This window comes from Actinia tenebrosa, unplaced genomic scaffold (genome assembly GCF_029948245.1).
Source record: "Actinia tenebrosa isolate PJP-AT-01 unplaced genomic scaffold, QUT_ActTen_1.0 PGA_scaffold2__45_contigs__length_23673736, whole genome shotgun sequence".
Lineage (NCBI taxonomy): Eukaryota > Metazoa > Cnidaria > Anthozoa > Actiniaria > Actiniidae > Actinia > Actinia tenebrosa.
The window spans coordinates 6,217,254-6,244,780 of NW_028292579.1; the positions used below are offsets into that span (position 1 = coordinate 6,217,254).

The 27,527-nt window shown below is 37.2% G+C and overlaps 1 protein-coding gene across 2 annotated transcripts; it reads left to right on the top strand.

The window, feature by feature from the left end:
* The first annotated feature begins 2,051 nt into the window (after positions 1–2,051).
* Positions 2,052–26,917, top strand: LOC116300981 (C-Maf-inducing protein). Of its 2 annotated transcripts, none has more exons than XM_089033619.1 (22): positions 2,052–2,432; positions 9,000–9,128; positions 9,906–9,956; positions 11,769–11,840; positions 12,473–12,562; positions 13,309–13,353; positions 13,476–13,550; positions 14,105–14,185; positions 14,991–15,094; positions 15,302–15,406; positions 16,575–16,637; positions 17,149–17,214; positions 17,852–17,878; positions 18,528–18,576; positions 19,071–19,178; positions 20,002–20,118; positions 20,794–20,912; positions 21,800–21,821; positions 22,881–22,928; positions 23,629–23,775; positions 24,109–24,285; positions 25,167–26,917. In XM_089033619.1, exons 1-22 carry the CDS (start codon positions 2,202–2,204, stop codon positions 25,212–25,214), a joined length of 1,974 nt encoding a protein of 657 aa, XP_088889745.1. In that variant the 5' UTR covers positions 2,052–2,201; the 3' UTR covers positions 25,215–26,917. The 2 variants fall into 2 exon arrangements, with proteins under 2 accessions (XP_088889745.1, XP_088889746.1); XM_089033620.1 differs by having other exon boundaries at positions 13,488–13,550.
* The last annotated feature ends 610 nt before the right edge of the window (positions 26,918–27,527 follow it).

Consider the following 27,527-nt stretch of genomic DNA (forward strand, 5'->3'; position numbering starts at 1 on the left):
GCGCAAGCGAGAATTGATAGTTTTATCATAAAGTTAGTCGACAGTGATATAAAGTAACCGAAAGCTTTTAAATTTTACCCAAGTTTTTTATCACTAACTCACCTATCAAACCTTACCCAACCAGAATGAAGTATTTTTTTATATATTCATTTATTATAAATAATTTATTCATATACTCATATTGTATATGAGATTAGCCTTTTGCTTCACGCGCATTTGTGACAGCCGCGTTATACATCGCGCCGACTTCAACCCATATACAAACTTCGCAGGAACCCCTGCTGATTAAGTGAAATAAGCCCCATGAATAAAAAATCATGAATTATGCATGCATAATCTCTAGAATCACTCAGAGAAAAATAAAAGTTATCACTAGCTTCATTTTGATTTCATCTTGCATTACATTTCCGTTGTCTCTACTGTCCTACGGAAACAACTCCAGCTCGCTCAGCCCCATCTTACAGTAAATGCGGTATTCATATGAAGATCAAAACGATTCCTATCCAAAATGAATTGCAGTTAAGTATGCTCGCTGACCATTACTCTCAATAATCCAGAATGAAAGCAAAATGAAGTTTGGCCGATCGAGGATACAAATAAAGCTATCGTTTTTTGATCTGATAACAATGTTTAATTCTACGGAGCACTGCATAGATGGTTATCATGCGCGGTTAAAATTTTTTTTTTTCGATTCGAAGTTCAATTTCCATTCAAATGTTCGAGGGCGCGTCCATGTTTCAGATTTCGATTTCGATTTTCCATGTAATATTTTATTTTACCCATTTTTTCTTAATTGAAAGGAAAGCTTTGCTGAGGTTTATCCTCACTACCATTTTTTATTGCTAACTTTAGCCCATCGCTCTCATCATGGTTTTGGGCTTTTACTAGCACTGATCAAGTCCAAGTCATGACCAAGTCATATAACGACTGCTAATTTCCTTCTCCAGAAGTCCCTTCTCCAGGAGTTCCTTGGGCATCCCAGCTCTCTTCCTTGGGCGATAAAAGAGGAATCGACTACACAACTTACTATTGGCTTTCACTGCGTCCGCGTCATGTACCCATTTCAAATAGAAGCCCCCATTCTTGTTATTGTAGCAAAGTTCCGCGGTAACATCTTGCTTTTTTTACAGATAGGGTCGTTAGCCAAAAGCGAATCCATGAACGAAAACATTGCCATTTTCAGTTTAGACTGTTCATTTATATCCTTTTTTAATTCTTTAATAAAATCATTCCTGTTTTTTGACACCGAGTCCTGTGTTTTGAGCTGAAAGAAGTGTACTGTGAGAAATTAATATTCCGGCAAATCTTCACCAAGGGCGCGCAACTAGTCTTTCTGCTTTATGAAACTGCGTTTTTATAAATTAAAACCTTAGTAATAAAGACTTGGTTAGTGAACAGTAGTGCATCAGTTTTCCGTAGTCTAATAGTAGTGTTTAATCTTAGTACGTACATTGATCATTATTCATTCAGAAACTTTTTTTAGTCGAAATTACTTGATCGTTAATTTTTTTTGGCTAGTGTGTTTTGTGTAGTCCCTAAAACAGACTGGCGTCCAAACTCCATCAGGCATTTTTATCATCGCATTATTTGCATTTTGAAGAAAGTAAACATAAGATCGAGTTGGTCTCTACGAATCAAACAAGGATGTTACCTGATGATGATGGGCTTTAGGAAAAACTAAATGGCTCGATCAAAAACATGAATGAATGATATTTATACAGATGTTGTTTTAATAATAGTCCACAAGTTCAGATGGACAGAAAAAATCATGATGGTCAACATCAAGCTCTTAACATGTGATGATCTCTATATATATTCACACAGATGGTATATAGAATAAATTTTACAATTATTTTATTAATATTATCATGATTTTGTGTTTTAAAGCAAAGTTGCTTGGAATCAGAGGAGAGTATTAGCAAAGTGTAGAAAAAGTTAATATAAAAAAACATGAAAATATAAGCCACTTTTACCGTCACAAACATATATATTAGCTCCCGAGCGAGAGTGCTGTCCATCATTCGGTATGTATGACGTCACACGGATCTCAAACTCACTGATATTTATTTCCGTCTAGTCGCGCGCGATGATTTATTGAGAGAGTCATTTTTTTCATCCTCTAGAAAACATATTAATCCAGCAATATTTCCGAAGGCTAGAATCCTGAGTTGATACTGCAGAGTTTTGTGGGTGTATAGGTGATGGCTTTGACTCTAGGAGTTGCCAATGCAACGTCGCAATGGCCTCCTCGTCCAAATCGTTGTAGTAGTGGCGGTGGACCGAAGTTCAAACTTCTCCACGAAGGGGACATACAAGTTTGCCGACTTAACCATAGCCGAACTTTAATAAGTAAAGTGCTTAGCTCCAAGTTTCTGCGAAGATGGGAAGCTCATCATATTTCTATGGGGGAATTTCAAATGTTTTCTCAAACGGTAAGTAGTTGGAGGTGGTTGTTTTGGCTTGAAGCCTCTCAGTTGACAAGAAGAAAGCTGAAAGGAAACTTCAAAATGAAGTTGTTTTTTCACTTTCTTCTTCATTGTCTTTTACTGATAGCGCTTGTTTGGTCGAAAGCTAGATGTTTTTAAACAGTTTTAGTTTTATATATTTCCGTCAATACAGGTTACGCGAATTTAATAGTTAAGATTTTTCTCAATCAATTGGTCATTTTAGTTATTATGATCACCGAATTTTATTATGCCTAACGAACCCTTTTGAACAAAAATGTCCCCCAAGGAAGACTTCTTGATTCCTAAAGCTTTTATTTACAAGAAATTTTAAATGCATTTTCTTGCAAATCCTTCGCAATTAAATACGAAGCCTATTTGTTTACCATTCGAAGGAGTCGGCGAAGATCATGAACATGAATCGTTTTTGTAATCATCAAACAGTCTTTATTTTTTAACGACCTTATCTTGTAAAAAATATAAACTATATGAGGTGTTTTCGGCTAAGAGATACAGAAATAATTTCGCTTTTTACAGATTAGTTGTTTTTAAAGCTCCGAATGTTAATTAATATTATACAGTACGTTGATTACATGAGCGAATATGTTTCGCATATTTCTATAGAGCTAGAACAAAAGCTCTCGATCGTACTTCACAAGTATTCATTCTATTCGTATAATTGATTCTCATCTGGAGTTGGTGTTTATACGAATACAGAGTTTTTAAATGGAAAATTTTTGTCAAACTTCAAAAACTGAATATTTATCATCCAAATTAAAGGTTAAACTTCGCCGAGCATAAGGATTTGCATAATCGCGATATTAAATTAGACAAAAGCAGGGAGGAAAATCAATAAACTTTTCTCAAAAACTTATTTATTCATGCACCTTCTTTTGTTTAATTTTCATATTATCATAAATATATAATATTTTTATCAAAGCAATATCACGAAGAAACGAGATACCCATAATATAGAATAGAAGTTTTTTACTTTATTTTTTTTAATCATTATTTATAGTTATAAAATGTCATACTAAATTTATATTTTTTGTTATTAACATATATATGCATAAAATACAACTGTATTAATTAACAATAATTCACAATTAATTTACCTTTTCATCATTACTGAATAATTCACAAAGTGAATATTGGTGAATATTTACTGAGATGAGGTAAATATTTGCCATATTTCACTGGGCCTGAGGTAAATTTTAGACTTACGACTCACCTCTCACCACTGTGGTCCAGGTCCGGAGCACCAGCTCAGACTGGATCATATGTGAATTGAGTTTGTTTGATGTGTTGTTCTCTCCTTCTCCGGTTTCTTCCCTCCATAAAAATCAACATGTGAGTTGAGTGTTGTGTGTTGTAAATATATTTATATAGAATGTAGTGATGGTGCATGTGGAGGAAACTTCACAGAAGAGCCCTGTATAGGGCATAGGAAAAACTGTGCCCAAGTTCTTGAATATAGGGATGGAGGAAAAAGGTCCTTTTTCAAAACTGAAGGCACAGTTTTTCCCTATCTGTACCAACTTTAGACCAGTAAATATAATCTTTTATTATTTCTCATTTACTTTTCTACTTGTTTTGCAATTTGTTTTGTAATAACAATGCATTCCGTTTTTCCCTGCACACACTTGGATGACCTAAGGCTTATATTAGGATACTGGCTGCGGGCAGAAAATACTGCCTGATGTGCAGCCAATCAGAACGCACAATTGTTTTTAGGATGTCTTTCAAAACTGGCAATATTTGTTCAACTTGTAAAAGTAATGAGTGTGCACAGTGATCAGCAGTATAATTTTTTATTGATTTTGTTTTATCCCTGACTTATGGCCCAATGTCTTTCCAACTACTTACTACTTATTCATGTATTTTAAATTATACGTGGTAAACTTAGTGAGATGTGATATTAGCATATTACTGACGCTGATCCAAGTATGAAATAGAAGATATCCTAGTGGGATGTGATAATAACATATTCAATGGTTTCTCACTCTTCGAGTGTACTCTAAACCTACAAGTATTTGAATCATAATCCAGCCGACACTGGGAAAAAAAATTATTCGATAGGAAAAATAATATGTTATTCATCACAAATAACAAAATATGTGTCTGATTCTGTGATCATGTAATTAAAATGGTTTCATTCTTGCTCAATTATTTCATAAAGTTATAGCAGTGATAACAGATTTAAATTAAAGATGTTTTGGCAAGAATTCAAGTGCCTACGTGGTATGTGTTGAAAGCTCTTTAGATAAAGGTCAGCATAAAACTATATGTTGATAAATTTTTTCACAAGAGGTAAGTGGGTCCTCTAGAAACACCAATTAAAAGGATTTCAAATCTTTATTCATCTTTTAAACAATTAATATAGCGAAGTGTTGAGTGAAAGAAAATAAAAGAATAATAACCACAAATTTGAAAACTATATTTTCCCATCTAACTCTATATCCTGATAATCATTGCTATATTATTATTAATATATATTTTTGGACTTTATTTGTATGTATAAATAATTTTTATTTTGAACATATCATAGTAACACGTACAATTTTTTAACGAGCAACTTTTTTGCCAATCAATGTCTTGTGTATAATTTATAAAGTTATTCTTGAATTACATGTATAAGTTGTCATAGAGCTGTATGTACAGTGTAGGGGGTGGTAATTATAAGATTCATTCAGCTGGTTATATACCACATGTACTTTTTAGTATTGATTACATTACTGTAGCTGGCACATGATGGTGTAAAATATAAATTTAAAATTTTTTTAAAGGTTGGTAAAAAAGGTTGGTTTGGAGTGCTTTGTTCTGTTGAAGCGTGATCCACTTTATATATTATTTGAGTGCAATAGGCAGTTTGTATGATGTTGACCACAACCAAAATGCTTCGCAAATTTTCTCACTTATTCAAATTTGTATTTCCTCATGAGAATAGTAAGTCAATTGGCACTAATGAACTGAAAAAAAGGTTAGTGCATGGTAGTCTGGTAGTGGTAGTAAATGATGGTATAATGCAAGTGGCCTATTAGACAGATTTGTGGAATATTTTCCCATTTCAGACAATGTTTCATTTCCTTGAGTATAAGGTTCTTTATTTGAGTTGTCTCCATATTCATGCATGTATCTAATCTCAGAGACCTTTTCTTAGATAGATAGCTATGATGCTGCATTGTGATACAGCTTCATCTTCAATACAGACACTCTTTTGTTCATCATGCCTTAAATGTTGTGGTTTGTACCCTAACTAGACCACAATGCAATCTTTTTTTCAAATTCAGAAAAGCTGTCATGTGAAATCGTTAAATTCTGAAATGAAATAAACATAATAATCGCAGTACATTTTTGTTTTTTTTATGGATGGTGGGAAAAACATGGTGAAAACCTTTTTTTTTAAGGTAAAGAACAACACATCAAACAAAGTCCATTTGACACATAATATTAATTGTCTTATGATCATGACAATAATCAATAATCAGATTAATGTTAACTAGAAATGCATGGTAGTATCAGTTAGAGTCACTCACCAATGCCACTTGGATGGGTTTGATCCCTGGGTTCGGTGTGGTGCTTATTAAATAGAGTGTGTTGCTTGTTGGTTATCTAACGTGCTTCAAGGGTTTTTCTGACCCTCCATAAAAAAATTCTAACAATTTCCATTTTAATCCATTTTAATCATGGAACAAGGGCGACGAGTATTAAGTGTTACTGTATACCCTCAGCCAAACAAGGGCTGTTTTTTATTCCCATAAATTTCATTAATAGTGGGCTAGTTTGTATACTTAGACCTATAATAGTCAACAAAAAGCGTATAAATAATATGCAATCAAAATACAGATGCACACAGGGGTTTCATTAAGTCTTGAAATGATAGGATAAGGTCATGAACTAGCCGGAGAGTCTAAGTGAACACTTTACAAATTACTACTGTATGGTATTTAATGCAAGAGAATTTTGCACATTTACTGGAGCAGTCTCTGATCTCGACCCTTATTGAAACCCCTGTGCAGGCATGACATGAATATGTATACATGTGTCATTAATATTGACACAAAATGAGGGAGTGTCTATTATACTATTCTATAGTCACAAACTCTATACATATTATACTATAGTATAACTTTGTATAAATTAAATCAGAACCTATTTTTTTTATTCAGACTAACCAACACAAAAACAAAGACATTTTTTGTAGCCACAAACTTAAAAAATATTGTAAGGTGTGGCTGCAATTTAGTTCAGTAGTCAGTCCATCATTGCCAGACAGTTATGACAGCAGCTGTCATGTAATCACAAAGAACTGAAGCAGTTGGCTGTTGAACTTAGCTAACTGGAATTACTAATCTTGATTATGATATATGAAAACTCCTTTAAGTCATCACAATATTTTACCATATATGACCTGAGTTTTCTAAGGATCTTGGAGTGAAAAATTAATCTAGTGAGGCTGTGGATTTTTTTCATATTTTAAACTCTATTTACTAGACAGAAATGTGTGTAGTTTTTTAAGGTCAAAGATTTCTCATTAATGATTATAATAATATTATAGTTCTGCACATGTGACTGTATATATATATATGATGACACGAAATGCTCTACTTTTTTTTAAATATAGCTTGTGAGTTGTTTTAATGCAATTAAGCTTTTTTGAACTGTACATTACTATTTCTTACCAGCTGATCCTAATCAGTTTTAATAGACATAGGAGTTCCGTCTACTGGCGGGTAACAAAAAATAATGAATGACTTCTAAAATTAAAAAAAAAACACACTGCCAGCTATACGTACATGTTACACAACTTCCCTGTAATAATCTATATCTTTTAGCATAATTGTGGTGTGTGAATTGAAGGCTTTTATTGTTTGATCTTGTGAAATGAAAGGGAAAAGCAAAAAATTTGAAGAAAAATAAGTTCCTCAGCTGTCTAAACAAACAATGTTGTTAGTAACATAATATCATCATTCAACAGTTATTGGAAGTAAGATAGCAAGCAAATGTTTAAAAAATCAGCATATTCCCTTAAATTTGAATAAAAATATGAATTTATGAATAGGCCATGTTTGAGTTATTCAAATGTTAGCGCAATACTGGTACTGAAGGTAGTGTTCAAGATGGCTTTTAAACTCCAAAGGATCAATAGATATGGTGCTGCAGATTTGATTATTTTGTCGTTGAGTAGTAAACTGACTAGCATTTCCCTCTAAATTTTATTTTTAATAGCCAAGAGGTTGGAATATTATTCTATTCATTCCACTAAATATATTCTGACAGTGATCCATGTGTTTATTCCATACAGTACATAAAGAAGTACCTTACAACAAAGCCTTGCAATCAAACTTGTCTGAATTTTAAGATATTGAACTTGGCCTATATCTATGAGCTAGAAAAGTTTTGTGTTAGCAAAGAAATGACTCAATGGGTTACAAATTTATTTTTTGTAGTTGTTCTTGCATTTAAGAAGAATAAAATGGAATTATTATGAGAAACATTCTGGAAAAAAACAATGAATACATGTAGTAAATATTGATAACTAATAAAGGAATGGTTGGTTGAAACAAAGATAGCTTATTGTAGGTTTCAGACGTTATGCATTTATATCATTCATCAGTTAAATTGAAATATGAACCATTCTTAAAAGCCTAGTTTGGAATAGATATTAGGTGGAAAGAAAAAATACTGTAGTGTAGGTCAGATTGCTTCCTAATATATGTTTGTGTATATGATTGATCATAGTCTTTTGTCCAACATTATGAAATATTGTGATGTGCAAATTGATATATAATCTTGCCCTCTAATTACGTACGTGTCATTGGGGGGGAGGGTCTTGTGCACAGTCATGTTCTTTATGAGTGCATGCATCACCTAATTTTTGTGTTGCTGTCTTTCTTCGTATCCAAAATAACTGCTATTCTTACAGCATAACACACAAAAATAGGACCACAATCAATGTATTCGCATACTTCAAATTACTGGCTTTTGTGCTTTAAACCAACACATTTTGATGTGAAGCAAGCTGGTTTACCAAATAAGGCTTGCAAATACTTGTTTGACAGGATTTCTACTCCCCTTTTGACATCTCTCTAATCCATGTTGCTTTAGCTTTAAGTAGTCTTAAAACAGAGCACTGATGGAGAGAGAGAGAGGGTAAAGTTCACAACATATCAGCTTCCTGGGATACCTGAGGCTCTTAGCTGAAGGAACTATGACGTTAAATATAGTTACTTTACTTGACATTTAACAGTTATTCACCGAACGTGAAGTGAATATCCGGGAATATTTACCGAGACGTTAGTCTTCGAAACTGAGCTTGATGTGATTTATTTGTCTTAGTATTTTTAACACAAGTGAATATACTGTAATAAATAATGGAGAGATAGTGTTTTGTTTTGTTTTCTTTTTTTTCCAATTTTATTTATCTCCACAAGTGGCACAAATCAACAAAGGAACTGTAGGTGAATAAAGCAGCATAAGATGAAGTTGTGACCAAGGAGCGCACCTGATTTGTGTAAAAATACTAATACCCTTTATTTTTGATTTCTCCTTCAGTATGCAGGGTTTATGTTCACACCTGTGCCATACCATGAAATTCAAGATGTCTACACAGTCAACAGGTGGGACACAGGACAACATTTTTGTATAAGGATTACAATTCCTGATGGCTCGTTACTTCTTCGGGTATGTATGTTGGTGAAAGTGCATGACTACATTTCTTCCTTGCTGCTGATGTTTTCAACCATTTCATTTCCACTTGGCCCCTTGGTCTCACCTTTCTCTGTTTGTCTCTGAATGCTCTATCTCTGGTCAACATTCCCATTTATTTACCTATTTGATTGATAAAAGCATGCCATTTATTATATTTATCCAACCAATCCATCTATCCTAGGCATCCAACCCATCCAACCCATCCAACCCACCCCACCTATTCACTCATTTACATGTATCCTTTCTATCTGTCCCTCCCCAACGACCCATCAATACCTTCCCTCCACCCTTCCCATCCACCCTTCCCATCCACCCTTCACCTATTTACACCTTCCCATCCAACCCCTTCCCATCCACCTATTTACACCTTCCCATCCACCCCTTCCCATCCACCCCTTCCCAACCACCCCTTCCATCCCCACTTCCCATGCACCCCTTCCCATCCACCTATTTACACACCTTCCCATCCACACCTTCCCATCCACCCCTTCCCATCCACCCCTTCCCATCCACCCCTTTCCATCCACACCCTCTCTTATCCACCCCTTCCCATCCACACCTTCCCATCCACCCCTTCCCATCCACATCCTTCCCATCCACCCCTTCCCATCTACCCCTTCCCATCCACACCTTCCCATCCACCCCTTTCCATCCACCCATCCACCACATCCTTCCCATCCACCCATCCACCCCTTCCCATCCACCCATCCATCTATCCATCCATTTTTTTAATTTTTAATTTTATTTTAGGCTCCCAATGCTTATATGAGAGATCAGTGGCTTCACTCACTAAAATGGAAGGTAAAATGGATGCACCTGCCCCTTTTAGAACAATGCTCACATGTTTGTCTACAAGTGTGTATGGCTATCTCTAAATACCCCATGCTGAATCTGTTAAAATTCTTATAGTTACCCTCATTTTAATGACACCACTATCCTAGTAGACATATTGTCTTTAGTATTGAATCCCACTCTTTTCAAAGTCCTCCCAATTAAAGCCTGTTGTTCACCCTCAGGCTGGGCGTGAGCATCTGTTGTACTCTGCTGGATATCTTTTTAGGACTTTGATGGTGTAAAAATTAATGTCTTGTATGTCATAGGACTCTAAAATCATATCCATACCCCACCCACAGAGGAAATTGGAAATTCTGGAGGGGAGGGGGGTCAGAAAGAACAAAATTACAGAGTTTGTATGGAAGAAAATTGGAAGTTCCTGGGGGTAGGGGTTCCATACTAATTCCCTCCATATTGTGGGGTATGGATACTTACTGCAACTACACATTATAGACATAACAAAAAGTACAAATATCAGAGTTGAAATAAATTATGTTATTTTTTTCCAGTCCGGTATCCTAAAAAATCGTGCGTTCTGATTGGCTGTTTGAGCGGGCAATATTTTGTCAGTATCTGCCTGTGCTTGCAGTCCGGTATCCTTTGCCGCTAAACAACAGCACAAAACGATTACAAAAACAAGTTAAAAAAATACGGAAAAAAAATGGATAAATTATTTAGCGTTCTATAGTTGGTCCGGATAGAGAAAAACTGTGCCCTCGGTCTTGATAACAGACCTCCGCCTAATGGCCTCGGGCACAGTTTTTCCCTATCCAGACCTCCTGGCCAGTAAATAACATATAAATTCAGGTGTCTAGATTTTGGAAGCATCAGATTTTTTTATACTCTAGAGTAAAGTTGATTAACTTCAGCTTATAGGTTTCTTTTGGACTTTTTTTCCAAGACACTGAAGACTGATTATGTATTCCTATATATTGAATTTTAGGAGTTTTAATTACTAGTATTTTATTAAGTATACTACTAATAAAACTTCACAATAGTTGTCTTTAAAAACAGGGTCATTATATCATTTAATAGTCAAGGGCTGTCATGTTAAATGAATAAAGACATCAAAAGGCCAGTGCTATCTCATGTGTGGGGATAAAGAGTGAATTCTTAGTTGAGAATTATGTAGCCTAGCAATAAGGTGATTTTGCTGCTCCTAGCCCGAGGGAATTAGCCAAGCAAGAAAATAGTGTTTGTAGCTCAGTGCTTCCTAGTCCAGGTTTTGGCTTGATAAACAATAGCTTTTACTCCAAAATAAAGAAAATAAGACCCTTTATTTTGTGAAAAGACTCACCAAATATAGAAAATAGCATAATTTGTCATTGTTGGTTGAAAATATTTCGTTTTGAAAAGAGATAATAGAAAATAATTGGAAATATTTGCTGTGATTAACCATGCTTTGCGTATCGAGATTTCAAATCACCTGGATGTCAACATGTTACATATTTTACACATGTTAAGGGTGTAGCTCTAGGTGTGTCTGCTATGTGCTATGCATTTTCCCCCACTTTAACAATAGAGGCTTTGCACCATCACGTGATGGCAGCCATGACAGGGGGCAGGAACAATTGATTCTGGTCTAATCTGATTTACATTAGAAAGGATTCAGTTTCTAAGGGAGTTCAAAAGACTCTATTGTTCCTCCTGTCATATGGCTGCCATCATGTGATGGTGCAAAGGCTCTATCAACAGTTGTGTATTGTATATCATATACAATACAGTATGCTGGTCCTTTATTAACAATGCATATTGACTGTTATTTTTTTTAATTATCAGGTTAATCTTCAAAGATATAAAAAGTTATTATCAAAAACAAATGACCCAGAATCCTTGACTCGTGAGTTGAAGGTGCGTTATGCAAATGCTATTCACACATGCAGTTCTTGTTTCTATCTCTATTCTATCTTTTATACTTGAACAATTTATCTGTATGTAAAACTTGGTCACTGCATTGAACCACCATTTATTCCAAACCAGAGCTTAAAATAACAGCCAGTCATCAGACAATGTCCACCCAAAATTGGAGTTTGCCAACGAGTCTGACCATTCTGACCCAGGGGGTGGGATTACTTGTGCTTATTTAGGGAAGGGACGTGCCGCTCAGATCTCTGAAACCTGACACTGAAATTCATACCCTGTTCCAGAGTAAAATCACTGAAAATCATACCCTGTTGTGTACACAAAAAAAACTGCGCCAGTACATGCGAAAATAGATGACCTGTTCCAGAGAGCAGAGCATGATCCCCCCCCCCCCCCACCCCCCGCTCTCCAATTTTGACCAGTAATATTGAGCCAGAAACGAAGTATGACTGATCTAAAACTAATTTTGCCAGTTAACATCACCAGCCACTGACCAGCTGCTATTTTAAGCACTCCAGCCCAGCATTTATTCGGGAGTTGGTGCTAATTTTATGACACTCTTGAGAGATTAATTCTTCCAGAACTGTTGCAATAAACTAAACGTCTGTTGTTGTTTCCAGGACTTGGTGTTATTTTCCCTTACGACTCCACTACAAGATGATGTGATATTTACAGTTCCTGTGAAAATTGTATCGGATATTTTAGCAAATGTAAGTCAAGAAGTAACATATTTTTAATAACATAATAACAGACATAATATTTGCAACATGGCGCCTATTTGGTCCCCTCACACAGTCCCAAAATGCACTGCAATGCCAACTTGACCTAGTATTTTCCTCAGCCTCGGAAGGGCAAATTGCCAACAAGCTAGCCCAACAATAATATATATAAATAATAATTATAATAATGGGAGTTTCTCATAGTTTCTTATATAACGCATTTCATATATCTCAATGCTCTTTACATTTATGACCAGTGGAGGACTTTACGGGCTGCATATTAATGCACTATTGGCAGCCGTGCAGCTTACGATAATTAATGAGTTACTAGTATTAGCAATGAAAGATTAAGTGGCAACATAAAAGCACAGTGCGCCCACTGAAATGTTGTCCCATATTCAGCAAGTCCATTAAATGTGAATGCATTGCATTAATCTAAGCAGTAATGTTTCAGTACAATGCTCAAAAGTATGACCACTTAAGTGTATGAATTCACACACTTTTATGTACATGTATACATGGACTTTCATACGTCAAACCATTTTCAAACCAACACATCTCAATGCAAAGCTGTCTGGGGTACCGCTGGCTAGTTTTAATAAATAAGGCATGAAAAGCTTGTTTGGTAGCCAAACGCCTGTGCCTAGAAATATGCAAATGCTTTAAATGTGATCATACTTTTGTTTGTCGGGCTGTGAACAAATTATACTAAGCCAATAATGTTGTGTTGTTTTTAGTACAGTGATTCATTTTGTGAGGATGCTCAAGAAAAGTTAATAGTGGTAGGTGATCATAAATCTTTTCGATTTTGTTTATAATATGTAAGGATTTTTAGCTGCAGCTCAGAGGTGAAGGGATTGGAGGACTAAGACAGGGGAAGCTGAGACAAGAAATTCTGATTTAGATTTTTTTACAGGCCTTGGCACCAGTTTTGGAATATGTGCAGCCCTCTCCTGAAGTCTGCTCTTTCTTCAGCAAAGTAAGCAAAGTTATATTTTCATAGATGTACTATATATGATTGGTTAAATATCCCTCCCATCTGTATTAAGAAAGACAATGCCTCAGAATAATTTAAAGAGGAATTTAAATAAGTCATTAGATAAGTTTTTAAAGGATAAGGAAATAAAAGGATCCTTATAAGTTTCATCATTTACAATCTTTCGATTTAAGAGAATTTTAGCTTATTTAATTCATAGATAATTTGGCTTGGTTAGTGTCTTTTGTTGGGGGGGAGGGGGGAGGGGGGTTAGGCATTCATATTGTAACATTTTAACAATATTTCCAGCTTATTTTATTTTGTATCTTATGAAAATTTATTTCTTGAAAACCACATGTACATTTGTGATGGGTGCATTCTTCACATTATTGTTATTATTAAGGATTGTTTCTGTTCTTCCATAACACCCTTAAACTGGCAAACCCTTGTGCCATGATTTTTTACACACACACCACACACAAAGCACTCACACCACTCACAAAGCTCTCTATACTAGAGTTTCTGATCTTGAACCTTGGTATTTTGATTGTTTTCAGCATTGTAAAGGCCAGTCACAAACCTTTAATGTCCTGGACATGTTTTTACCAGCCGTCCATAGAATTCTAAAACACAACATGGTAAGTTAAATGCTTTGGCAATCATGATGAAGTTGGGCTAAGGGGCTCTAATTTCACCAGTTGAGCAGCAAGTAGTTAAGTTTAAGTTTGGCACTGATCTGCCATAATGCACTGATGGCCCACATGTGCAGGCCCTTGCTGTATGGAGGGGTGCACCCCACACCAGCAAACGAAACCTCAGACTAACAGGCCTCGATTTTAATTTTTGTTTAAATTACAATTACCTTCATTAAAAACATCACAATCATCATCATCATCGTCATCATTAGGACCATCACCATCAACCATTACCAAACACCAACAGCTCTTGGGCCAGGTTGTATAAAGGGTGGATAGAGCTATCCAAGGGATAAATCCATATCCAGTGGATAAATTTATTTAATAACATCATTGACTTATCAACTGAATAAGGATTTATCCATTGGATAGTGCCGTCCACCTTTCGTACAACCAGGCCCTGACCTACATCAGCTCTCAAGTCATTAGGCCAGCATATCTCCACTTATTACATGTTATAAACTAAAATATCTTACATAAAACGATTTATTATTTGTCACTGAAAGGAAATCAGAAAGAAATCAGAATCCCAGTTAGGAATGGAACCCCTGATCTTTCAGATACCCAGTAAATGTCAGACCACTTATCATGAGTCTTTCCTGTATCTCGGGCTGGAGCAGCCAGACAGTATTTTTTAAGTTCTTTTCAGCTAGAGACAAACAATGAATAATTTCTATACTTACTTTTCTAGCTCATAAATAATCTTCATCAAATATCTTAATCATTGATATCGTAATGGATTTCTTAGGACTTTGGCAAACTGCCTCATCTGCGCATGTTCGTACAAGACTATATCTTCACACTGTACAGTAAAAACGAAACTTCTACTGATGTCCAGGAATTTGTGAACAGGTAAAGCCTTTAACATCATCCCAACATGTTGAGAACTTTGAGAAAATAATTAGTCTTTGCAAGGGTATCTGATTTTCCTACCGGTACCTCTGCAGCTAAATCAATATCTGAATTCTAATTGGTATTTCACTGGACGAAGAACTACTCAGTAGAAATTCCACTGCTAAATCCCATTAGTTTTATTTTTGTAATTATTTTTATTACCAGTATGCATAGTCCTGGTGCTGTATGTCCTCATCCAAGAGTCTTGCCAAATCTTGTAGCAGTTGTCCTTGCAGCTGTGTACTCTACATTCGACCAACCAGAGATGCTGTAAGTAGTGTAAATGGAGGGCAAATGGAGTATGCGCATGAGGTAGCATTGCTTACGTTTTATGAGTATCGGGCTGTTGTGTAGGAGGTTGCAGGTTTTATTCCTGGCTGGACCAACAAATGGGGTCTTAAAATACTGGCAATCGAGGAGAAAGTGTTGCCTTCTCAATTCCATCCGCACAGGGTTAAACTTTCAAGTGGTTTGGATGACCTATCCAAATGGCGTTCCCGTTTTTCCACGTTTTTTTCAATAAGCATTGTTGGAGGGACATGAAAGAATCCACCCAGAGCTTGTTTCAGGGTTGGATCTGTGAGTTAGTCATGCCCGGACTTAGATCAGCCCAGAGGTTGTTTCAGGGTTTGATTTGTGAGTTAGCCATACCCTGACTTTGATCAGCCCAGAGGTTGTTTCAGGGTTGGATCTGTGAGTTAGTCATGCCCGGACTTAGATCAGCCCAGAGGTTGTTTCAGGGTTGGATCTGTGAGTTAGCCATACCCTGACTTTGATCAGCCCAGAGGTTGTTTCAGGGTTGGATCTGTGAGTTAGTCATGCCCGGACTTAGATCAGCCCAGAGGTTGTTTCAGGGTTGGATCTGTGAGTTAGCCATACCCTGACTTTGATCAGCCCAGAGGTTGTTTCAGGGTTGGATCTGTGAGTTAGTCATGCCCGGACTTAGATTAGCCCAGAGGTTGTTTCAGGGTTGAATCTGTAAGTTAGCCGTGCCCTGACTTTGATCAGCCCAGAGGTTGTTTCAGGTTTCAATCTGTGAGTCAGCCGTACCCTTACTTAGATCAGCCCAGAGGTTGTTTCAGGGTTCAATCTGTGAGTCAGCCGTACCCTTAGATCAGCCCAGAGGTTGTTTCAGGGTTGGATCTGTAAGTTAGCCGTGCCCTGACTTAGATCAGCCCAGAGGTTGTTTCAGGGTTCAATCTGTGAGTCAGCCGTACCCTTACTTAGATCAGCCCAGAGGTTGTTTCAGGGTTGGATCTGTAAGTTAGCCGTGCCCTGACTTAGATCAGCCCAGAGGTTGGGCCAGGGTACATATACAATTTGAAGGTCATTCATTCACGTAACGACTGATAAAGTTCATTATCATGTGAAGAAGATTATAGTCACAAACTATATCAGAATGCACCATGGTGATAACTGTATTCTTTTTTTACTTCAGAATTCAAGTTGGAGAGATAAATACCAAGTTTCTCTTGTGTTTTATGACAGTACTTGACACTTGGTGAGTTATAGAAAAGACCAGATATAGATTTTGAATAGCCAATGTTATTTTTAACAGACCTTGGGCGGGGGGAGGGGGGGTGGGGGTGAGAAATAAACTTTTATTTTGAAAGGGGGGTATTATCTACTTTTTGCTATGTGACGCTTATTATTCAGCCCCCCTCCTGATTATTATTGCACAGTCCCTTAGGAAGAATCATTGTTGTGCGTGTGAGGGGTAGGTTTATACTTCATAGTGAAGCAAGCTGAGGGTGAAGTATAATTTGATTTCCGAGTATAAATCGTAATGATAGCCCGGTTTGAAATAGAAGTGAGTGAAATAGAATAGAGTGTTTATTTGGTTGACCTAACGAGAGAAGCTAATGAGGAGTGTTTTGTTATCGTCAACCAAGATGGCGGCAATGACGTATAATGTACCTGCTCTATGATGACGATGACAACCACAATTGTTGTGTACATCATAGCCAACCACTGCCAAAATATTAATATCTTGCATTTTATGTTTGAACTAGCGCACAGTTTGAAGACTGGAGACCCAGTGTGTCCACCCTGCTGCAGCCTATTCCATTCCCTAAGCAGTGAGTACATTCAATAATTGGTTGATTTCAACCTTTCTATCTTAGAACATCAAGCCTAGTGTTGATTTCATCCTGCTAAAACAGTCTTGGAATTCAGTATAACAGCTCAAACCTATGGCAACGCCTCGTGCAACTCTTTCGCTTCTTTCGTGCTTAGCATGCTCAGCCTTCTGCGTACATTAATGGGTTTACGAACGCTAAGCACTTGATCATGGCTTTATTACCCAACCCAACCATCCCCATAAAATATGACTAACCCCACCCCAGAAAGGCAAATTGGGTACGCAATTTTCTTTACACTTCTCTCCAAGCCATATGTATTGAATGGAGCACTGGCTTCAAAAAGGATCACTAATGTACAGAGTGACTCTAGTGCGCACTGATTGCCTTAGTAATAAGCCTCATCGTCAAAGGACTCACTACGGAAACTATTAACATCAAATGATTGACTTTACTTTTTATATTATTATTAACCGGTCTTCTTTATTCGTCACTTTCAAGGCATACTATTTAAACTGCTCCTTGTATGAGCCGCTGTTACGGAGCAAGGATTTTTAATTAATCATTATTGTAGTTCATGTTAATGCTGGAACTTCTTTTTGATCGGCATATTTATTTGTCTTTTATTTCCTTGCAGAGCGCTGAAGAATGAAACGTTTGCGCTGTAAGTGTTAGAATACAAACTCTAAATGATCATATTTTGTATGACTGGGAAATTACTGTAGTCGTACTAAAATCACACGGTATCATACCGCAATAACTGTGCCATGTGATTGGATGATTCTACATACATGGAAGCAATAGACCCCTTGCATGTGACGTCAAAGCAGCTCAATTTGGTGGACAAACTCAAAGGAATTTCAGTCTCATGAGAATTTAAAACCTTTTGTTATGTCCTCCAAATTGAGCTTCATTCCGACGTGCTGCAAGTGGTCTATAGGTTGTAGACGAAACATTTAGTTAAAAGCGTAAAGACTGCTATGTCCGGGCAATAGCCCCCTTCACAGTTCCTTGCGCCATCTTGAAAGGTAGCCATGCCTTTGCATCGAACGGTGAGCTTGCAATGATAGAGACCTTTTTTTAACACCTTGGACAATTATTCACGTGTCTCTATTATTGCAAGCTTACCATTCATCTCGCTTCGATGAAAAGGCATGGCCACCTTTCAAGATGGCACAGGGAACTGTGAAGGGGACTATTATCGACAAGTTGTCGAACTGCTATCAGACAAATACGCCTGTGTTTTATGTGCAAGGGCTGATGCATCTAATAGTATGAATGGGTTTAATATATTTTCATTTATTGTTATTTAGGTACATAAGTGGAGTCATCAAGTTGTTCGCAGAAGATAAAAGATGTGACGTAAGCGATAAATTTATAGAATATTTTGTTTTATCACACACCATCCAAATACAGCCAATCAGAATGCAGGAAAGCCGTTGTATATTTTGAGGTATTCTACTGTTTATTCTTATAAAACATTGCGTGTGCCGGCTTTCAATGGTGTGGGATGAAATAGTTGTACAATACTTTCTGGTGACATACCATGGAATATCCCACTTGTCACTCGTATATAATAGTCATACGATACTTTCTGGTGACATACCATGGAATATCCCACTTGTCACTTGTATATAGTAGTTATACGATACTTTCTGGTGACAAACCATGGAATATCCCACTTGTCACTTGGTAAACACACTCACCTAACGCGTGTGTATGCTAGAAAATACAAGTGCCTTGTGGGATATTCCATGGAATGACACTTGGCAAAACTATTGTATAACTAGTATATACCCGAATAAGCGCAATAGCAAAATTTTTAACACCCTAATATTATTCATGGACCTTTGTAGGTACACCAGTCCATTCTACCAGTAAGAAAAGGCAAGGATGGGTGGATCGACATGTTCTGTCCTGGTGGTATATCCTGCTTTGACGAGGGACATTTCTTCTCCCTGATCGTAAGTCACATATTGTTATAGACTCTTTATCTCATTGGTCACGCACGCATCAAAACCTGAGGGGCCAGATATTAGTAGATATTGCTATAGACTCTCTATCTCATTGGTCACGTACGCATCAAAACCTGACGGGCCAGATATTAGTAGATATTGCTATAGACTCTCTATCTCATTGGTCACGCACGCATCAAAACCTGAGGGGCCAGATATTAGTAGATATTGCTATAGACTCTCTATCTCATTGGTCACGTACGCATCAAAACCTGACGGGCCAGATATTAGTAGATATTGCTATAGACTCTCTATCTCATTGGTCACGCACGCATCAAAACCTGACGGGCCAGATATTAGTAGATATTGCTATAGACTCTTTATCTCATTGGTCACTCACTCATCAAAACCTGAGGGGCCAGATATTAGTAGATATTGCTATAGACTCTTTATCTCATTGGTCACGTACGCATCAAAACCTGACGGGCCAGATATTAGTAGATATTGCTATAGACTCTTTATCTCATTGGTCACGCACGCGTCAAAGAATTTGACGAGCCAGTTATAAGTCAGATGTTGCTATAGACCTTTTATCTCATTGGTCACGCACGCATCAAAACTTGACAGGCCAGATATAAGTCTGATAATGCTATAGACTCTTTTTCCTATTGGTCACGTACGTATCAAAACTTGACGGACCAGAAGCGTAAACCGTGCGCAAAGTGGTGGTTTGATTCTAGATGAATCTGGATTACTGATCACCGATTTGATCAACCAAATTATTAGTTGGTCACACGAATTTAAGGCTTTTTGTATATTTAATTATACTTAGATGTCGAGATTTTTAAGCTGTTGTGGTAAGAGAAAGAAGATGTTATCAGAACTAAAGGAAAGCATTATTGGTCCATTCATGCTGTTGGCCCTCAGAGGTGATGTCCCATTCATTGAGGTTAGTAGACATACACTTCTTCTAATAAACATACACAACACAAATGCACCTCAGAGATGATGTCCCATTCATTGAGGTTAGTAGACATACTCTTCTTCTAATAAACATACATAACACAAAGTCACCTCAGAGGTGATGTCCCATTCATTGAGGTTAGTAGACATACTCTTCTTCTAATAAACATACACAACACAAATGCACCTCAGAGATGATGTCCCATTCATCGAGGTTAGTAGGCATACTCTTCTTCTAATAAACATACACAACACAAATGCACCTCAGAGATGATGTACCATTCATCGAGGTTAGTAGACATACTCTTCTTCTAATAAACATACACAACACAAATGCACCTCAGAGATGATGTCCCATTCATCGAGGTTAGTAGACATACTCTTCTTCTAATAAACATACACAACACAAATGCACCTCAGAGATGATGTCCCATTCATCGAGGTTAGTAGACATACTCTTCTTCTAATAAACAAACACAATGCAAATGCACCTTCTGACATAACCAGACGGTGGCACAAGCCTAAAAGTCAGTTACACCACGTGATAAAAACGTGACTGCACTTTGGGCACTGCCTCAGTCTACTGGGAAGAGTACTAAATGTAAGATTTTAAACATGCTCACTGGGGTGTTTGACGAGTGTCTATGTTCTTATATTGTAGGCATTAACATTCATGCTGGAGGTGGAACTCCTCGAGGATGAAAACGAAAAGCTACAAATTGTTTCCACGTTGGAAAGCACAGAAGAAGGCAAAGAATGCTATGAAGAACTCTGTAAAAAGTGAGTATTTGTGGAAAACTAAGTGGCTCTTCCTGTTCCTGTTGATGATTGCAATGTTGCATGTTGGTGGTAATATTGATGATACTTATGTTTTCGTTTCATAGTGTTGATTATATGATGATGATGATGATGTGATGATGATGATAATGGAGATGATGATGGTGATGATGATAATGGAGATGATGATGGTGATGATGATGATGCTGCTGATGATGATGGTGATGATGATGGTGATGTTGATGATGATGATAATGGAGATGATGATGGTGATGATGATGATGGTGATGATGATAATGGAGATGGTGATGATGATGATGGTGATGTTGATGATGGTGATGATGATGATGATAATGGAGATGATGATGGTGATGATGATAATGGAGATGATGGTGATGATGATAATGGAGATGATGATGGTGATGATGATGATGGTGATGTTGATGATGATGATAATGGAGATGATGATGGTGATGATGATGATGTTGATGATGATGATAATGGAGATGATGATGGTGATGATGATAATGGAGATGATGATGGTGATGATGATGGTGATGTTGATGATGATAATAATGGAGATGATGGTGATGATGATGATGGTGATGATTTTTTGTTGTTAATTTTGATGATGACAATGTTGATAATGATGTTAAATGGCGAAGATGAGTTTAATTATGACAGCAATCATGGAACAACACCACTATCACCATCTTTTCTGCATGAGCAGGAATCCAACATAGAGTTCACACATACCAGTCTTATGAATCAACAAGAATGTCACCTTCACTTCTTTCCTAATGTTCCTCTCCCCCAAACACAAAAGCGCATTAAAAAATATGAATCTTAAATTTTATCATCAACTTTTTTCGTTCTCTTTTTCATTTCAGGCGAAACAAGTTCAGAGAAATGGTATTTAACTCACTAACTTTGCCAGGTTTTGTGTAAGAGTAGAACATGCTGTACTACGCTTTGTCATAGAATAACTGTAAAAAAACTCGGACTATTATCGTAGCTGTGCCATGCCCTGATATCTGATTGGACGATCAGTGATTATGCGCCTTGTAATTGGTTCAATGAGAATGTCGTCAATTCCGTGCCTTGACTGTGTCGCGTCGTTTGAAGACCATACGTAATCCAGTATTTTCTGTACTATGACTGGCTTGATTGTGTGTTCAGAGGAAGTCGTACAACATGGATGTCTACTCCACCAAAACCTGTCATAAATCTATCATGATAATTTAGATAATTCAATACCCTCACCTGCATGACGTCACTCATTGTAATTTGATAAATGATTAATCAGAAGAACTTCCTCTTAGCTTGTTTTTACTCAAATATATTTGAATGTTAAATGTGTCATATTTTTGGTAAAGGCATCAACCATAATGTCATAAACCTATCATGATACTTTAAATAATTCAATATTCTCAGCTGCACTAGCGTCCAAAATTAATGATAAATGATTAGTCATCAGAATTTCCCTTTACTCCAATATGTGAATGTTAAATGTGCCATATTTCTGGCTAAAAGGCATCTTCTTTTCTTTAGTCGGTAAAAATCCCCCTTCCCCCTCCCCCGCGCGCTTCTTCTGATTCTTTCTGATACATTTCAAGCAACCGCTGTTGTCAGTGACTAGGGATACATAGTAAAAAATAGAGCGGTTTTCGCATGGCTGTGAAAAGCGCAGTGTCGTAAGCGTGCCGTGCGTTGACCGTGATGTTTTCAAGAATTTTTGGCTGATTTTTTTCTCGCGCAATGTGATTGGTGTAAAAGTGCCGTGACCTTGGCGTGACCGTGTCCACGCCGTGTTTATGCCGTGTTTCGGGCATTTGATTGGATGGAGAGTAAATTCATTAGCAATGGTCTGGCTTATGCCTTGCCGTGTCACGACTGTGTTCGTGCCGCGAGCTTTTCACAGTCATACTCTATACCACATTTTGATGTGTCTTCTGAATCTTTTATTCACAGATCGAGAAAGGAGGCCCAACAGTTCTAACCTTACCAACCAAATCCACGGTACAGTTTATTGTTCACTATTCTGTTCATGTGCTAAGAAATCTGATTGTTTTACTGCACGACTGGCCAATTTCTATGTGTAAGCACTCTGATTGGCCAAGTAGGGATTTCTCTTGCTGTGATTGGTTCAAAGGATGTCGTTTATTCCATACCGTCACAGTGCCGTGTGGCGTACCGTCTTATCATCATTGATTGATGTTCATTAATAAATAAGATAATGATATCAGTGGGAGGGTACATTGAGAGAGAACGCACAATGCTTTCTATGCTTAGTCGTCCACCTATTTTTTGTTATCCAGCTCTTAAACATTCACCTCAACTTTAAATGCGCCGTCTCTCACCAATGCGACCCGGGTTCAAGTCCTGCCGATCTCGGTGTCGTATGTGAATAGAGTTGTTCGTTGGTTCTCTCCTGTGCTTTGAGGATTTTTCTCCGGGTTCTCCGGTTTTTCCTCCCTCCACAATAATCAACTTATAAATTCTAATTCGATCTATCGGCTGTCTTATCAATTGGGTTGCAAAACCTGTTAGGTGTTACGCTGTCCACCATGGAGTAGTTAATTCATTAGGTTAAAAAAAGCTATTATACACTTCAAACTACATCACCTCATATTTGCACTAACTCGTCTATTTTTATGTTTCACATTCATGTTATAATGTTCTAACTCTGTCTTGCTTTTGCTTTCTTATTTGTTTGCAGGATGATGACTTGGCCAGACTCTTGAAATCCGGTTCGTTCGGGAACCTAAAGAGTCTAAACCTTGCATTCACCCACATGACCAGTGCATGTGCTGAACACATTGTACTGTTACCAGGACTGAAACACCTGAACCTATGGTCTACACAGGTAAATACTTGACTATTACACAACAACACCTATTATCTATACCAACACCCACCATCACCTCCATTGTCATATTAAATACCACTACAACTACTACCAAGACAAGTCACCCACCATAACACCACCAAGAGCAACACCCACAACCATCACCACCACCACGATCACCATCACTACTACCACCACCACCACCATCATCATCACTAGCACCACCACCATCATCATCATCATCATCATCATCATCACCATCATGATTACCATTATTTTAAATCACACCATCCGCGACAGCCTCATGTTATGATGGTTTAATTATCTTATAATAATGTTGTCTTTGTTTAGTTTGGTGATCTTGGCTTACAAATGGTGGCAGAACACCTTCATCATCTGGAATCACTCAATCTCTGTGAGACGCCAGTAACTGATGTGGGTCTGTCTGCACTAGTTGTCATGACGAGCTTAAAATATTTAAACCTGAACAGCACCAAGCTATCGCCGCCCATGTATGAAAGGTTAAAGGTTAGTAATGTGTTTATCAATTGGTTCCTTCCTTCCTTCCTTCCTTCCTTCCTTTCGTTCTTTCTTTCGTTCTTCCTTCCTTCCTTCCTTCCTTCCTTCCTTCCTTCCTTTCGTTCTTTCTTTCGTTCTTCCTTCCTTCCTTCCTTCCTTCCTTCCTTCCTTCCTTCCTTCCTTCCTTCCTTCCTTCCTTCCTTTCGTTCTTTCTTTCGTTCTTTCTTTCTTCCTTCCTTCCTTCCTTCCTTCCTTCCATTCGTTCTTTCTTTCGTTCTTCCTTCCTTCCTTCCTTCCTTCCTTCCTTCCTTCCTTTCGTTCTTTCTTTCGTTCTTTCTTTCATTCTTCCATTCTTTCTTTCTTTCTTATTTTCTTTTTTTTGCATCGAAGGTCTTTTAGTTCCTAGTTATTCAAGATCATTGCTTCAGAATTTGTTCAGAAAACTTTACTTTTTTGATCTTTTTTTACGCCCCCTGCGTTGATGATTCATCTCTTTTCTATCTCATTCATTTTTTTCTTTTCGTTATTTTCTCTATTTCGTTTTACATTTCCCACTTCCTCATTTTTTTCCTGTCATCACCATCTTTATTCTTCCTCTCCTATTCCCATTTTTTTACCTTTTATCCCTTTTATCATCACAGACTTCCTGAATTCGACGAAATATCAAAATACGTTTTCCACTTCTTCATTTCTCCTATTTTTCCCTCTTCTATTCTCTACTCATTATCAACTGTGTTCTTACTTTTATCATCAGAAATCTTATTCATGTTTTCATTCATTTGTCATTTCTGTTCATTTTTCTATTTCTCCTATCCCTCTTATCATTACTCTCCCCTCTCTCCCTTCCCATTCTTACTTCAGACTAACGCATTCATCCATTTTATAACCAGAAACTTCCTAACCTTGAAGAGATTGACGTGAGATATACAGATGTGTGAAACAAGCACAAGAAACAAGAAGGAATGGAGTAACAATGGACGCAAAGTTTGGTTTGTGGACGTCTAATGAAAATATTAAACATTAGTATTATCGATTTTGCGATAATACCTACTTATTAATAACTAAAGTATCAAAGTGCCCAAACTCGAATGACTGAGTTTATAAGCAGTTTTAGGAAGACAAAATACAAAACAATCATTACTATAAATGTTAGTAGGTTCTATCTATAGAAGAATCATGAGAAAAGACGAAGAAAGAGCAGTTCAGTATATACTTTACAGCCGTTCTCAAGGTATAAGTAGTAGTGTAATAGTAATACTATTGTGAATGGTACAGGCTGCTCTCGAAGCTCGAAGTCACTCGAAAAACAAGGCTAACAGAAAGTCGCACTTGTATTTATAGGAAAGGAAAGGCCTTGCCCTTTCATCGTATGAAACGTTACGAGAGGTTACGAGACGAGTTCAGTGAGAAGTGAGTGCAACATGACGCTTGTGAATATCTCGTGTATTTAGTAAATTGTCCTCGAGCCCGAATGGGCTATTGACTCGTAGGCTCTGAGGGCGAGAGGACTAATTGTTTTAGTCAATTCCAACTAGTTGGTCAAATATATTTTAGAGCTAAAGTTAAATTTAATGTCTTTGTTTTGAAAGCCGGCACTTTTCGCTACTTGTATGATATAACTTATAGTCTATTAGTAGTTCATCCAATCAGAACACAGCATTGATAATAGAACACTAGTTGGATTTGACTAATTTCTGTTAGCCTTACACTGAAGACTCTATTCCATAATGACGTCTTCACTAAACTGAACTAGACCAGAATTATGGAAAGAATTGGAACAAATATTACAGAAAATGAAAATATGGCATGTCATATATTTTATTAGAGTTTTAGGATATTCTGCCCCAGTATTCTAAACTTCTGACGTCCTTATAAAATGGGTCATTTCAAAACATCAGCAATGACAAACGTTCGTTCAACTCATCAAAGATGGCGGCTATGACGTAATATCAGCTGCTTACATCACAGACATTACAGAGATCGTTCAAATTCCACTAGTTCTGAAAAAGAGAACCATTTATAAATAAGGAGTCACAAGCCTTGGGGCTTAAGCACTATAGTCTTTGTTTTATTAGATTTAATGCATGTATATGGAAAATGGCGGTAGCCATCTTTGGAAAGCTCACGCGCCATCTTCCCGAGTACTTGCTGTGTGCCTGCGAAGTGCTTTTCAAGTGCTTGGGTTAGAAGTACTCAGTGCGCATGCTCGGAAAATGGGCAAGAAAAAAATGAAACGAAAATATGTAAAATTGAAAAAATGTACGATTTTGATGCGCTTAGCTAGTGATTCTATTTTATTTTAAGAGTGTTATTTTTCTTTAAAAACATCTCGTGTTGCCTTCGTATTTTCCGAGCATGATCAGTACGTTATTCTTGCGTCGTTTTTTTACGACACAATCCCGAGCGCCCGCCGACAATCATGTACATAGTTATGCATGTGTTTTAATGCCGCATGCTAGAGTAGCTTAATATAAATTATATTTATCATTTGTTTGATATATCAAAAGCGCTTGTATATGTATTAGTTGTATAGAAGAGTTATCGCAAAGCTTTCTTGTTCAATAATATGTATATATATATTATTGTAGAATAAAGATGCCGTATAGTGTAGTATGCAATAAATAAAGAAAAATTTAGTTGACTTTCTAGTGTGTTTGTTGCTCCAAAGCTCCGATACCGCGCGCTACTAGCCAATCAGAGGTAGTGTTAGTTATGAATGCTTTATGTTAACAGCGCGCTTCTAGCCAATCAGAAGTAGCGTTAGTTATGGATGCTTCCTTTATGTTAACAGCGCGCTTCTAGCCAATCAGAAGTAGCGTTAGTTATGGATGCTTCCTTTATGTTAACAGCGCTTCTAGCCAATCAGAAGTAGCGTTAGTTATGGATGCTTCCTTTACGTTAACAGCGCGCTTCTAGCCAATCAGAGGTAGCGTTAGTTATGGATGCTTCCTTTACGTTAACAGCGCGCTTCTAGCCAATCAGAGGTAGCGTTAGCTATGGATGCTTCCTTTACGTTAACAGCGCTTCTAGCCAATCAGAGCTAGCGTTAGCTATGGATGCTTCCTTTATGTTAACAGCGCGCTTCTAGCCAATCAGAGGTAGCGTTAGCTATGGATGCTTCCTTTATGTTAACAGCGCGCTTCTAGCCAATCAGGGGGAGGAACGGCGGCAATTCGTTATTGACATCAAATAACATGGCTAGTTCTCGGGCGTTCCTATTTTATTATATTCATGTTATTCTTTCTGGAGTA

Bases quoted from the DNA above. Each gene is read 5' to 3' on its own strand.
- LOC116300981 (XM_089033619.1), top strand. From the start codon at position 2,202: ATGGCTTTGACTCTAGGAGTTGCCAATGCAACGTCGCAATGGCCTCCT. The intron at 12,563-13,308 runs GTAAGTCAAGAA...TGTTGTTTTTAG, and splicing joins TATCGGATATTTTAGCAAAT to TACAGTGATTCATTTTGTGA. The intron at 19,179-20,001 runs GTAAGTCACATA...AATTATACTTAG, and splicing joins GACATTTCTTCTCCCTGATC to ATGTCGAGATTTTTAAGCTG.